At 39.4% G+C, this 14,538-nt stretch overlaps 1 protein-coding gene across 2 annotated transcripts in view; it reads right to left on the bottom strand.

Annotated features, from left to right (window-relative positions):
- Window positions 1–5,843: 5,843 nt before the first annotated feature.
- LOC136437436 (uncharacterized) overlaps window positions 5,844–14,538 on the bottom strand; it is a 77,868-nt gene continuing 69,173 nt past the window's right edge. For both annotated transcript variants that reach the window (XM_066432051.1, XM_066432050.1), the window contains exons 10-12: window positions 13,900–14,099; window positions 8,407–8,581; window positions 5,844–7,948 (exon numbers count right to left, since the gene is read on the bottom strand). In XM_066432051.1, coding sequence (XP_066288148.1) covers window positions 7,321–7,948; window positions 8,407–8,581; window positions 13,900–14,099 — 1,003 coding nt within the window. In that variant the 3' untranslated portion in view covers window positions 5,844–7,320. The remainder of the gene's footprint in view (window positions 7,949–8,406; window positions 8,582–13,899; window positions 14,100–14,538) is intronic.

The raw sequence follows: 14,538 nt of genomic DNA on the forward strand, positions 1-14,538 counted from the left end.
GAGACTCTGGGGGTTCAAATTGTGAGGTGTAAAGTTCATGGCGTCGATGTGGCGCAACGGTTAGAGCGTTGGACTGAGAACCATTAGGTCCCGGGCTCGATACTCACCATGCCCTGACGTTGTGCCCTTGGGAAAGGCACTTAACACAATATTCCTCCCATGACAGTGGAGTGACGCTCGGCCCACTGGGCCTTGTCGGCAAATCTGTCAAAATGTGTGCCAAAAACACACTCGGATTTGGCGCGCCAATGTGCAAAGCACCTGCACATTTGCCATATAGATCCGTAAGATTTTTGTTCTAATTCTTATGGCTGTCATGTTTGATAATTTTGAGGTAGTTTGACAACACAAATGGAAATATGATGAAGTAGTGGAGAGAGACCTGCATCACGCATACAAACGTTGCTATACAGGCCATGGTATGTGTTACAATGGTATCAACAGCTACCTTTGGTCACAGTGGTAACGTTTTATAAGGACATGGTAAATCTGATGAAGAATGCAACAACACGTCACTGCACCTCAAGAAGAGTGGTATGAGCAAACACTCATGTCGTTATGTACATATAAATCCGGCAGTAAATCTCAAGTTAGTCCAACACTTCACAGCATTCTTTCGTACGATAAGTATATTAAGTACTTGCCCATGTCCAAATTTCAATAGGAAACAGGAAAAAGGTGGGATTTTCTACTGTATATGAGCAATATTCCGACATGTATGCATGATTATTTCCTGTAAGACTTTTATGTTGCATTTGGCCAGATATGAGCTTCTGCGAAACATTCTATTCAGAAAAAATGACAGGAAACGGGAAGGGCCAAAGTTATCTTCAGTACTTTGGCCAGAAATCGTGGCCATTTTGTTCTTGGTTAGGTGGTTAAAAGACTATTTATCTCATTGCCTTAATTCTGTGTAAGGTTTTTACTGTTAAGCTCTTTTGGAAGACACTGTGAAAAAACAACTTTTGATAAAAGTTTAGTTTCTTTCTATGAATGAAGCAAATTCAAGCTCAGGCTACATGGCATTGTATATTCTTAAATCCCCTAATGCATTTGATTATGAAGAATCTGAAATCTGACAATAACCTCATAAGTGTATGTGAACTAGAGATGTCATGTACGTCCTGAAAATATTGTTACTACTTAACATTAATTCACTATTTCTTGAATGGTTAACATCAGAATTTTCTCAAATTAGGACAAGCCATTTCACTAAAACATATTTGATTGCACTTTCAGACGTACTTTGGACTGCAGAACTATGGCTGAACTTTCTGCCCTCACTAGGCTGTACCTAAAAATTTCTGACAGCTTGTTGGAAAAAAATGTCAAGGATTTACGAGCCATACTAGGTAGGGAAGACATTCTTCCAGAGGCAGATCTTGAACATGCAACGCCTCTTGAGATGTTCTGCATGTTAGAGAAGGACATGAGAATTGGCAAAGGCAATCTTGGGTTGCTTGTGGAAATCTTAGAAAGTTTGAAGAAAGGAAAATTAGCAAAGGAATCTAAAGCTCTTGAGCTGCAGCAGAAGAAAGAAGGTATGTACATTTTGTGCAGTAACATTATAATGGGTAAAGTCACAATCTAAGTGATAATCTATAATATGGTGACTGTCTCTTTCAATCACATCAATCAATTCTCAATAACTGATTATAAGGTACATGTATAACAATTTGACCAGATAATTGATAAAGGAGAGTTGACTAAGGCTATGCGGTCTTTTACATATAGGGTTTGCGAATTGTAGTTTTGGTCAGGCTCTTTTTCTAAAAACTATCTTATAGGCATGACAGCACGGAGTCTTCCAGAAGATGATCATGATAGTGAAGAGAAGTTGACATGTGAACTCTGTCTGAAGCTTTACACGGATCCAAAGCTTCTGCCCTGCCTGCACACCTTTTGTCTAAAATGTTTGGAAGAACTTGCAGAAAAGAGTGGAGAAGGGAAAAAATTTAGGTGTCCTGCTTGCCGCTCTGATGTGGAACTCCAGTGCACTGTATGGTCAGGAGGAGTTGCCAAACTCAGAAGTCACGTCTACATCAACAAACTGCTGGATTTCAAGAAGCTGAAACAAAGCAAGAAGTCTCAAGTTCTGTGTCAGATGTGCAAGACAGGTGCCAAAGTTCCAGCTCTATGTGGGAACTGCAACAAAATTTTGTGTAACAACTGTGTCACTGCACACAATAATACACCAGCACTTAAAGATCATGTTATCATCACCTCGAAGTGCCTTGACAATTCCAGGGACAAATCACGATATGCTAGACCGATTTACTGCTCAAATTCCGAACATGAGGGCCTGAGCATGACCCATTATTGTGAACCATGTAAAACCCTCATCTGCGATTCCTGCACCAAACATGAACACAGGCCCGGGGAAAACCATGACCCAAAAGAATTGAAGGAAGTAGCACCAAAATGTAAATCTTCAATGCAAGGCCTAATGGAGAAAACAGGGGAAGTCCTCTCAAAGATGAACAATCAAGATGAAAGCCTGGACAGTCAAATCAAGTTCACAACAGAGAACTGTGAGCAGGTAGAGAAAGAAATCCAGCAGCATTTCATAATGTTGAGGTCAAAACTAGATCAGGAAGAGAAAGAGATGATTACGCAGCTACAGAAGATAAAGAAGGACAGGGAAAATCAACTGGTTCAAGAAGTAGAAGAAAATAAGGGAAACATCAAAAACACAAAAGAAGCACTTTCATTCTGTAGAAAAGTCTTAGATCGTGATTTCAATACAGAACTTTTGTATCTAAGGCAACTAATGGAAGAAAGGCTTGAGCAGCTGGCTTCAGAGCAAACAGGTAACATGCCTAAACCTTTGGTGGCTAATACAGCTGTGTTTTTCCAACCCTCAGATTTATCTAAGATTTCAGGAGGTTCCTTGTCAGTGTTAACATTCGAAGGTTTCACTATTAACATTGAGGAACAGGTAGTAGAGAGTTTGCCCTGCTCTGTCATAGTCACAGCTGATATGGTAGGTCTCATATTTGGGGATGTTGCACCACAGATAGAGGTGACCTCCCCCCAGGGCAAAACCACCCTGATACAGACAACACCGCAAACTAGTCAACTAGGGGTCTGGGGTGCAGAGTGGAGACCTCAGGAGTCAGGAAAACACACCCTGGGGGTCTGTATGGAAGACAAGAGAGACCTGGGTTCTCTCACTGTAGATGTGGGTAGTAACAACCCTGTACTGAAGATTGGGCAGGAGGGCAGCCAGCAGGGGCACTTTAGCAAACCTGTAGATGTAGCAGTCAGAGGGGACAGGCTGTATGTGGCTGATACTTGGAACGAGCGTGTGCAGGTGTTTGATCTGAAAGGAAAGTTTTGCTTCTCATTTTCAGTACCTGGACCTGCCACTGCAGTTGCAATTCAGACAGATGGCAACATAGTTGTAAAATCTGGGTTAGAAGTGATAACATTCTCATCATCAGGGGAATATCTGTACGAATTTGCTCTGAGTAAACATTGCACGAAGCCCTATGGCCTGGCAGTACAGAGGGATGGGAAGGTAGTTGTAGCTGATAAGGACAAACACAGCATCTTCCTGTTTGATAAACATGGGAAACTAGTGAGGGAGGCCGGAGGTCAGGGGAAGGTTCATGGGAAGTTTGACAAACCTTGTTTTGTCTGTGTGGATAAAGAAGACAACATCATTGTGTCGGATGAAGGCAATGATTGTGTCCAGGTGTTTGATAAGAATTTGAACTTCAAACATAAGTTTGGTCAGGAGGGCAGACAGCCACAGGACATGTGTGCTCCTCTTGGGGTTTCAGCTGACAATAGGGGGAACATAGTTCTGGCAAACACTGGGGGTGAAATTGATGATGTTGGACACAGTGAAAAGCTTCAGGTGTTCTGTGCAGATGGCACCTGGGTTGCCACCATCAGCAGTGAGGGGGACAAACTGAACTGGCCCCACGGGGTGGCTGTGACAGAGGATGGTCATGTGTTTGTATCTGATACTAGAGACCACTGTGTCAGGAAGTACAGATATATGTAACCGTACAGAATGCCCTGGGTACAGGGGCTGTCATTCCTTTATATAAGTCACTCACTCACTAACTCACACACACACACTCACTCACTCACTCACTCACTCACATACTTATTCTCATTCTCTGACTCAATCTCTCAATTACTTTCATTCATCCATTCACTTCTTCTCTCATTCAACCTCACTCCTTTTCTCATTTACTAAATCGAATATACAAGTTCAAAGTTAGCTTTGGGGCAGAAAGGGTGTTATAACAAGTAATGTTGAAAGTTTTATTTTGGCCATTATCAACTTTTATAAACTGAGGGGAGGGGCCAGCTGTTCTAGTCTTTTTTTGCTTAAAATTTTTTCTATGATTTTTTTTCATCGTTTTTCTGTTATATGCGCTTCTGTTTTGAACTTTTGATCCACCTGTGCTAATTGGCACATTACTTACTATATAATAGATTGAATTAAAATTAAGAATGCAATATGTTTAAAATGGAAAGTAAAAAGTACTGCTATATGTACTGATGTTGACAACATGTAAAACTAATTGAATATGAAATGTTTGTTTGAACTTTATTACTTGACAACTGAATATGATAATGAATGTCTCAACTACAAATCTGCTTGACAGTAACTGTAAAAGATGTCTGGCATGCTAGAAAATAACGCAAATAACTAAGAAACTACTACCAAATGAATGTAAGTATTACAACTTTTTGTCATGTGAGGATATAGTTTGAGATGAATCATAAACAAAATGTACATACATTTCTGTACATACGATAAATAGGCCATGACAAATTCATGCCATAATGTATGTGTACACTGTATGTACCAAGTAATGTAACAGTGATTTCAGGTTTATTGTTGACTTTTTGACTGTATCAAACACATTTGACTGTTTTATGTGCACAGTAACTAATTCTTAGTTTAGCTATCAGAATTTAGCAAAAATGTTTATTTCACTCAGTGTACTTAGAAGTCACAAGCACTGTTACTAAATGTATTATGCTTGGAGAAGTTTCAACAAAAAAGCAACGAAACCTACTTGTTCATTTGATTATCTTTGATTATTTTTGCTAACGTCAGATTAAATTAAATTGGTCATTTACAACTATAGAATCACACCAATTCCTCATTGATTATGGAAATTAGGTCCTTATTTACATACCATCTATATCTCTTAGTAGTCCTCTCTAAAGTTTCAACTGATGCATGTCACGTTTCAAAGTCCTAGCATGAAATGCAGCCAAATACTTTTTCCTCATTAATAATGTAAATTAGGTCCTGATTTGTATAATGTGATCGGATCAATCCGAGGTGTGGCTCTCCTCAAACGTGGGACCTCCATTTAACGTCCTATATGAGGGACGTCCCTAACCGAAGCTAGGTACTCATTTTCACCTGTGAGTGAAGTGAGGAATTTAGGGTGAAGTGTCTTTCATATCAGTGGTTTCGGACCCGGTACCTCTCAGTTCTGGGAAAAACACCCTACCAATTGTGCAACATGAGGGCACTTACAATAACAATAAGATTATGTTAAATGAACACTTTTTTGGCAACACCTCTTGAGTGGATGCATTCTTATGCGCATTTTGGAATGCACCAGAATGGACAATGGGCAAGCATCTTCCACACTTTCAGAGCGTGTCATTGATGACCATTGTGTCATATCTTCAGTTTGTTTTATCAACACATCAATTGCACCCTCGTTGAACCAGGGCCACTCCGCTCCACGTTACATCGCTCGCGTATTGCCAATACACGAGCGATGTAACGTGGAGCGGAGTGGCCCTGGTTCAACGAGGGTGCAATTGCATAAAAACACATAAGAGACACCATACCAACATTACGTTAGATCTACTTTATTCTCAGCTCCCTTCTCGCTTCATAGAAGTCATCTGTGTATCAACAACTGTCTGTACACTGCTGGGGGTGGCTACCTGTCAATCAACTGTCACAGGACCAATGATATCATGCCCAGAGACAAACCAATCAGATGGAGATTCTTCTGAATAGTTTTGCTACTGGTAACATGGTTTAAACTGCACATGTGCATTGTGGGTAATATGTCAAAGGTGAAGGCCCATGAGACATAAACAAAACATGTCTGACATGGTCTAGACAAGATCTGTTTACAACTTAGGAGCCGTCAACTCTGACCTTGTGCATGTGCAGTCTAAACTTTGAACTGGCTTATTGAGTGCCACTATCCACTGGCCCTATGGCAGTTGTTCGCTGACACATTCACATAACTGTACAACAACATACGGCTAGAAGAAATACAGTGCAGTACATGTGGGGTTTTACATACAGCATTCAGTGGTCGCTCCCAACGAACACTACAAAATAATGACTTTTACACATAGAAAAATAACAATCTGCCTATGTACGTTTAAAGTATGCATGCAACAAGTCTAGTATGGACAGCAAAATCAGCTCCAAATGTGAGTGGTATTGTTTGGCAGTTTTACAGAAAGACTTACAGAAATCCCTACAAACTTAACATGAACCGTAGACATTGAAAGAAACTCAGCTCGAAATGCAAAGTGTGTTCTATCAAATGCTATGGCTCCAATAAATGTTAAAGACAAAACAAAGAAACTGAAAAGTGCATGCTCACGTAATCATTTTCTAATAAGTTGATAGCTATAATTGCTTACAGCTTCTTGTGGACTACAATTGCTAGTACATGCTTGCATATTGTGTGGCAAGCTGTAAAGGTGGCCTCTGTGACTTTGTTCATAGAGGCAATGGTCATGATTTAACATATACATGATTTAACTAAAACCTGGAATTCACAAGTATCTTTCAATAACCCTTTGACACATGATTCTGTATAATTTGTAAAGAAAGACAAGAGATTTGTGCATTTTGAGCGGAAGGTGGTTTTTGAGAATATTTTTTCTTGAACAATTCCTTTCATCTTAATTTTTTTAAAATTTTTTTCTTGGAATATGCATTTTTTTGCTGTATTGCGTTTTTGATCTTTTTCTTTGCTGTTGTCACTGGTTTCAGAAGTTGAAGAAAAGTGAAAGAAAAAGAAAGTCATAGCTTGTCATGCTTTAAGATAAGAAACATAACTGAGAAAGCTGGAGACAAGTGCATGTATCTATTAAGTATCTAAAGCTTTTACAGGATACAGATACACTTTGTATATGTTACAACCACAATGATGTAACTGACATCGCTTGCACATGAATATCAATAAACAAGTTCTTCAGCACTCAAGTTTGTAGTCGAGCTCTACATCAGTTGTTCTTTTTTGGCGAAGCCTCAGGGGCGTAGCCGTTTGCACTTGTAATGTGAGTTTTTGTCTGTAGTGTCTACAGCAACAGTTCTGTCTCGCACAGTTCGCACTTGAGCGCCGCCATGGGGTTCAACAGCGTGCATGCTGGGCACACGTTGCCCACGGGGACGGGCTCGGGGATGGGCGCGCCCCGCGGCAGGTTACATCGGCTGCACACCTTACTGCTGCATCTGTTGATGGCGGCACATCGCAGGCACTTCCATTTTCTAAGCGGACTCGCCTGCAGTTGCTGCAGTCCCTGTCCCTTCCCCGCCGCCCCGCCCGCGGTCTTCTCCGACACGCTCTCCTGATCGTTGCTGCCGACTGTGGCGGCGTCCGAGAGAGGCTGGCTCTGAACTGTCCCAGAGGATTTGGCGAAGGCAGCGTTGTCGACTCCGACTTTTGGCGGGCGCGGGAAGTTGTCCACGTGAATGAGGCTGTGTCCACGCGGGCGTTTGTAACAACGTTTGGCACTGAGGGAGTTGGTCGCACATTCCTTGCAGAAGGCCCGGTTACAGTGTTTGCACTTGACAATGGCCGGGCCCGGACAGTTCACGACCGAGCACTTGGCTTTCCCGCTGGACTGGGCCGTGGCGAGGCTTGTGGTGCTGGCGTAGGACGGCGAGCGATGTTTTTTCCGTCTACCCAGTACCGTACTCAGCAACCTGTGTTGGGGTGAAAAGGAAAAATGTGGTAGATTTTTTAAAAAATCATTTTTTGGGGTTCTCAGTGTTTTAAGTTTGGAGTCAAACTTGCCTGTAGTAGAGTAACTGTTATATTGGAAAGTTTAACGTTAAGTTGTGGTGTCATGAATTTGCTGAGGTGTGGCCACCGGAAAGCCGCAAAAAGAGAACTACCATGTCTGGGATTTTAGTTGGGCTGAACAAGCATTTTGAAGCGAAATAAAGCTGATTATGTAGCTTGACAATAAGCTATTCTTCCTGTGGTAATACATTTATAGAAAAGACATGGTGACTACAAAAACAACAATTCAACAATTAAAGATTGAGTGAAAATCGTCATTACTGGAAGAGGAAAAACAATATTTTCAAAAACCTTACATTTGACATAATCTTCCTTTACTTCAAAGTTGTATTTCTTAAGCTAACATGATATTACATACCTTGATGTTTGGCTCTTGACTTTGGTCTCTCTGCCCCGAGAGAAGTGCACATGTGAGGCTGTCTTGTCCCAGGGGTCCACTTTGTGTGCCCCTCGACACAGATTGCTGCCCTCCCCCTTAGCTTGAGTGGTTTGTCCCAAACTTGTCTCCTGTCTGTCTGTGGTTTGTGTTTGCCCTGAAGATAAAATAGAAGAAGAATGATTTAAAAATCATACGTAATAACAATTTTTAACTCCTTGCATTTTGGTTGATCATCGATTGGTAGCAGATATGGTGGTAAAACCAAAACTGAATACCTAATCATTAATAACTGAATACCTAAACCTTCATTCATTCATTCATTCATTCATTCATTCATTCATTATGATAACAACTTCATTTCTCTTCACTTGATAATCAAAATATATTTATATATTACTGTAAACGCACTTAAGTTCACTGTGGTTTAATGTTTGAGGTTTTTGTGGTCACCTCTTCACCACAAACTGAAAACCACTGCAAAAATGATTGTTTTATTTTCTACCCGCCTTCCACCTTGTTTCAACCGCAAACTAAAAACCACCACGAATGCTCCAATTTTTCTCCCCACCACAAAATTAAATCACTCAAACTTTAGATGCATTACAGTATTTGGCTTGTGACATGTCAATTTTCTGATGACAATTTGAACTGATCAGCCCAAATCTTTCTTGTCAAAGATCGTTACTTTACAGTTATTATTCTTCATCACCACATAATATTGAAGATTGAACAATTTTTCAAAACCCTTCTTATCATTTCATAGCTAATCATGTATTCTACAGTTCCCTAGAACTGGATCGATACAACATGACAGCAGAAACTATCAACAACTTAAAAATATCCCTTCCGTCCATAATTGAAAATCCGTTTGTCATGGTATATTTATCAACGAAAATCCCGTGGCTTTGTTTAGTTCTGCTTGGGTATTACAGATTCCGTATGTATGTCTGTGAAATTGATAGTCGCCGTCCCCGACGCTAATCTCAAGACGAAGTACTGGGATGACCAGATAATCCCTGCGTATGACATCGCTCGATATCCGAAGCTGTTGTCGCGATGGATGAAGTTTGGTCGCGACATAATCCTCTGTGATCCATCAGTACATGGTGAACTGTCTGCATACTAATGCGAGTCCCAATACGAACATATGCAGGGGTGTCTATAACTAGACTTTTTTTTTTTTTTTTTTGCTGTTGCGATACTGTATTGATTTGGAAATCAGTGTTTATAAAGAGATGCTCCAATAGCCAAATGGCCTGGGGCCAAGCTTTTTGAAAAGCCTGGAACAGATTAGCCTATAGCACAGTGGGAAGCTTTCAGACAGTTACCACCATGTGGTTACTATGAAATGTTTGTTTTTAAATGGACTCAATTCTGGGTAACTGCCACATACTACAGCTACAAATTGCCTATTACTTTTCCCAATAGATGAAGATGGTTCTATCTACAGTGCTGGTAACGTTATCTCAGTGACCTTCATGTTTTCTTCCTGATTCAAAATGTTCACCTAAATCTGAGATTTTTTTTTTTTTTTCAAATTGTTTCTATTGATTTTCCAATAACAAAAACAGAAAAACAACAGAAAACACACACACACACACATGTATGGCACATAGTCAAATAAACCATCGCAAAATTAACATCATAATCTGTATGAAAACCTTATAGAGCAAATCAACAAGAAATACATAAATATTTAGCTTAACAAAGCTTTTGAATCAAACGAGAAAGAAAGAGGTAACAAGTTACCTTCAAAATAACATTGCTTGTGGTAACAGACTCAATCAAATAAAGATAACATTGATCCTTAATCAAATCAAATATTTCCTAAGAAAACTCATAACAAATAAAGGATCACAACAAAGGAAAAAAACATGATAACTTGGTGGCTGTTTGACAATCTTAAACTAGACTTAGCAATTTTACCAAATATAGTGCACTTTCATTTATATATTTAGCAACTTTATTTTTTTGCAGTTAAATTTACAAACATGGGTACTAAGTATACCCATAAATCTGTGAAATATACATGTATGTAAACTTGGTAAACATACTCGCAAAATGATTGACTCATTCAAACAAAATAATGATGTACATGTATTTGGTGTATCCAAATATTAGATTGCACTGTAGCATACAACCAAGTGTACGTACCGTTGATGAATATCATACTAGTGTTTGTATGATAGATTAAATTTTGTATATGATACTACATATCCTGTGATCAGGTTTTGATGATAATGAACACGGTATTATCATCCGATGTATTATTTTCTTATAATGATATCAGTAGTTGATGTAGGAGGTATGTAACAGAATATCCTACAAGCTATATTCAAAATTATATCGAATATACAAAATTTGTGAACCTGGCAAGAGGAGATAGGAAATGCTTTATAGAACATCATATTTTGCATCTGATGCTTTTCTTCCTACAAATTTCAAGACTTCGACAGACTATTTCATGGTAACTTCATCTAGTATATACAATACATACTGCTCTTGTAGGTAGGAGTTTTGGTGGCAAAACTGGAATGTCAAAATGCTCTTCAGAAGAAACTTTTGCCTCATCTTTCCATTTTCTAACAACCTTAGACATATTTTGGTCATGGTATCACCAGTCTTCCATTTATAGCCAGTACACAGTGTGTTAAAAGAAACTCGGTCTCCATATCTTACAAAATGTGCCTTTAAGAATTTTCCCCATGTATGAAGCTTAACAATAGCTTCTATGCCCTTTTGGACGTCAAGATCAGTTGGGCATGTTGTTCATTACCTTCCTCCCAGACACAACACTCCACATTTAATAACTGTCTCCCGACCTTCTCTGTGTGACTTAAAGACTTACTGTGAGTCTTACCAAGACAAACGTTTAGCCCTCTGACATTAGGAGGACTGCCATTCTCAAAGTATCAAAAACTCCACAGGAGACTCTCCTAACCTACCACCTCTGGAAAACAGCCAACTCAAGGCACCAGGGTTTTTACAGATTGAAGTTTTATACAGTTGGTTACTGTAGATTTGGAAATCTTGACGGTAGTCTTATTTGGCAGTTTTCACTGCAACCTCTTCAGTGTAAAATTACGACACTGCGAAATTCTGTGTTTAGCTTGTATCACTACGGTACAGAACTGTTTTAATCCTGACCTTCCTCCTACTGAATCCATGCAGGGCTTGATAATTAATGCACAAAATTTCCAAATATTTCATCTGCAAGTTGTAGAATATTTCTGCCAAAAAAAGGATAGATTTATCTATTTTTGTGGGGAGTTAGTCCCCCAGCAGAAGAGGAAAAGGAGATTTTTATAAATAGTGTTTTAAGTTTGCAATTGATACAATTCTGTAGTAGTACTGCTCATAGATTGGAAACATATATTCATGGTGTCATGAATTTGCATCAACCTCTCCACAAAAATAAAACCATGTGAACCTTTAAAATCTACATTAAGACTGCTATACTGTACTTCACTTACTTGCAATCCATAGAACCAGTCTGATTTTTTGAGCTTGCAAAATTGTTTAATCATCAACATATTTCTACCTGCAATCCTCATTTTTTGCCTGCAAAGTTTCAGACAGGGTTTTTGACCCCTACCATCCTATAGACACAAAGCTTGCCTGCGTACAGGTTTTTTTAAGGGCGAGTCTGCTCCGCTGTCGTGTAAAAGATTACCCCCGCCAGACACTACGGCAGCAGACAGACAGCGTGATTAGATAGCGCCAAACGTTTGCTTTAAGAAGAGGTATTGATGGATGGCTTGGGTAGGTACCTCTGGAGTACAGATCTATTTTTCACCAGGGTCTCTTCGACTCAGCTCTTTAGTGGTTTGGAAAAGCACTTAGGTTTTCTTGTCAATCTTTCATTAGAGATCAAAGGATTCGTGCATGTCTACTAGCGTGCGATGGTTGGGAAAATGTCATGCTAAGATTGAAGTACGATGTACTCTGCAGTTAAGGTTCTAGTATCTCCACTTAAGGTTGCATGAGGGTGGATCTTTTACTTGATTTTAAAAGAATTGGTTCAAAGTGGAGGGAACGCAAATAGCAGAGGTGACAGGAACACATTGAAAGGATTACAAGATATTTATGCTGGCATCTTTTGAACCTTTACTGGATCATATACAGCCTTTTTCTTACCTTACATATGAAGGTTTCCCCATTTAAAAGTGCTCTATTAATAAGTAAGATCAGTATAAATGATATTCGAGGGCAATTTTCAGGGCAAGTTGAATTGACTCCCAAATTGGCTGCCGTGTTCACTGTGACATTTTTACAGGAACATGATTATGTATAGTCAACATTTAATCTCATTACCTAGTGGTAAGAATCAAGAGCTGGAAGTATGATTCATTTTTGATGCTTCGAAGTTCAAAACATTAGAAGGGTGACTGTAAATTTTGTACAAATGCCAGCATTCATAGTTGGAAGTTGCACTGAAAGATAGGGGTGGGACTTGATGCCAGTAAGGAATTCTCTGTAGAGAGAGTACTGTGTTATGATGACTATCTCTTTCCTTTGTGACAGTTGTAGGCATGCAGAAAAGGTCTAATCCGAGCAAAGTCTTACAAAGATTGTACAACAAAGGTGCGAGGCTTCCCGTGAGGTCTTCAGAGAGTGTGGGTCAAAGAACGTAATCTTTTCTGATGGCTGGGTTAATTTGACTGTAGCCAGAAGATGATCTTTTACCCCAGCATGTGCAATTTTTGGCACAGTAAGGCCACACCATCTTAATTTGTTGCTTCTCGGATTTTTTCAGAAAAAATTGGAGCGACAGGGCGAAAAAAAATAAAAATAAGATTTTTTGCAAATAGTCTGGGGTGCAGATAAGGGTTTATATAAAGAATAAGAGGATTACTAGTATTCAAGTTTCAGCTTTGTATGGCTAATTTTATGCAATGCACCCCTTTCTTTGATCTAGTACAGTACTATAACTTCAGTAACAAAATTACCTTTTGCCATGTAATATATGGATTGATATTGAGAAATAGTTTTAATACTAATGAAAAATCATAACTTATGATCAATGTGACCACACTTTTTAAGTATGTGCGGGCCTCTATAATCTATTTTGGTGGCTATCGAGTTTCACAACTGAACAGATAGTAAAATTGGGAGTAAAAATTTGTGAAATGCCATTGGGAATAGCGACCAAATTTTTTTTTCAAAATGGGAAAAACAGGACAGGCTATTCTGAGAAGCAACAAAAAAATTGGCGTGGCCTAAGCTGTTATAAAAAGTTAGTCTTACCTATCGTTAGGATTATTCAAGTTTCAGCTTTGTATGGCTTGTTTTAATGCAATACACCCCTTTCTTTGATCTAGTACTATAATTTTAGTAAAAATCTTATAATCTATTTAAGTGGCTATTGAGTTTTACAACTGAACAGATAGTAAAATTGGGAGTAAAAATTTGTGAATGGGAATAGCAACCAAATTTGGTGTGGCCAAAGCTGTTTAAAAAAGTGAGTCTTACCTATCGTGACTTCAATAACTATGTTGCTGCTGGATGTGATGCGGGTGATGGTGGACCGCTGGGAGTCATGGGAAGGCTGTTGCCGTGGAGACTCGGCCAGGGCCGACGCCCCTCTGCCCTCCTCCAGGTCGCTGACCACCTCCAGCTCGTCTTCGCTCGACGACGTCTCCGAGGTGGCGAGACACGACGACTGACTCTCACTATGTGTGTCATAAAAAGGAATCTTAGTAGTGTTTTGACACACTTAGTAGTGACACACTATAAACATAAAAATGCTTGCAGCAACTTGCGTTCCCATCCTGCAAGTCTCCACTTACACCATTTTCCGCAACCTGAGCCAAACTTGGACCCAGGCCAACCTTGGACAGCGGGAACAAACCTGAACACACACCAAGACAAACAAACAAACCAAAAACAATACCTCTGTAGGTAATGAGCTTTACTCATACTACTAAGTTCTTTCGCCCAAAGTTAGATTATTACTCAGTCTGTTGAAGCCAAATTTCTTTCACTGTAATTTTCCATAATTCATCTATAAAGATTTTCGAGAAAATTTATTTCATTTTCTAGGAATCTATTATAGTCTTGGAATCGGTGATACAGTTATCATTACTATGCTTGGATGCTGCATATCAACTA

This window comes from Branchiostoma lanceolatum, chromosome 6, assembly GCF_035083965.1.
Source record: "Branchiostoma lanceolatum isolate klBraLanc5 chromosome 6, klBraLanc5.hap2, whole genome shotgun sequence".
Taxonomy (NCBI): domain Eukaryota; kingdom Metazoa; phylum Chordata; class Leptocardii; order Amphioxiformes; family Branchiostomatidae; genus Branchiostoma; species Branchiostoma lanceolatum.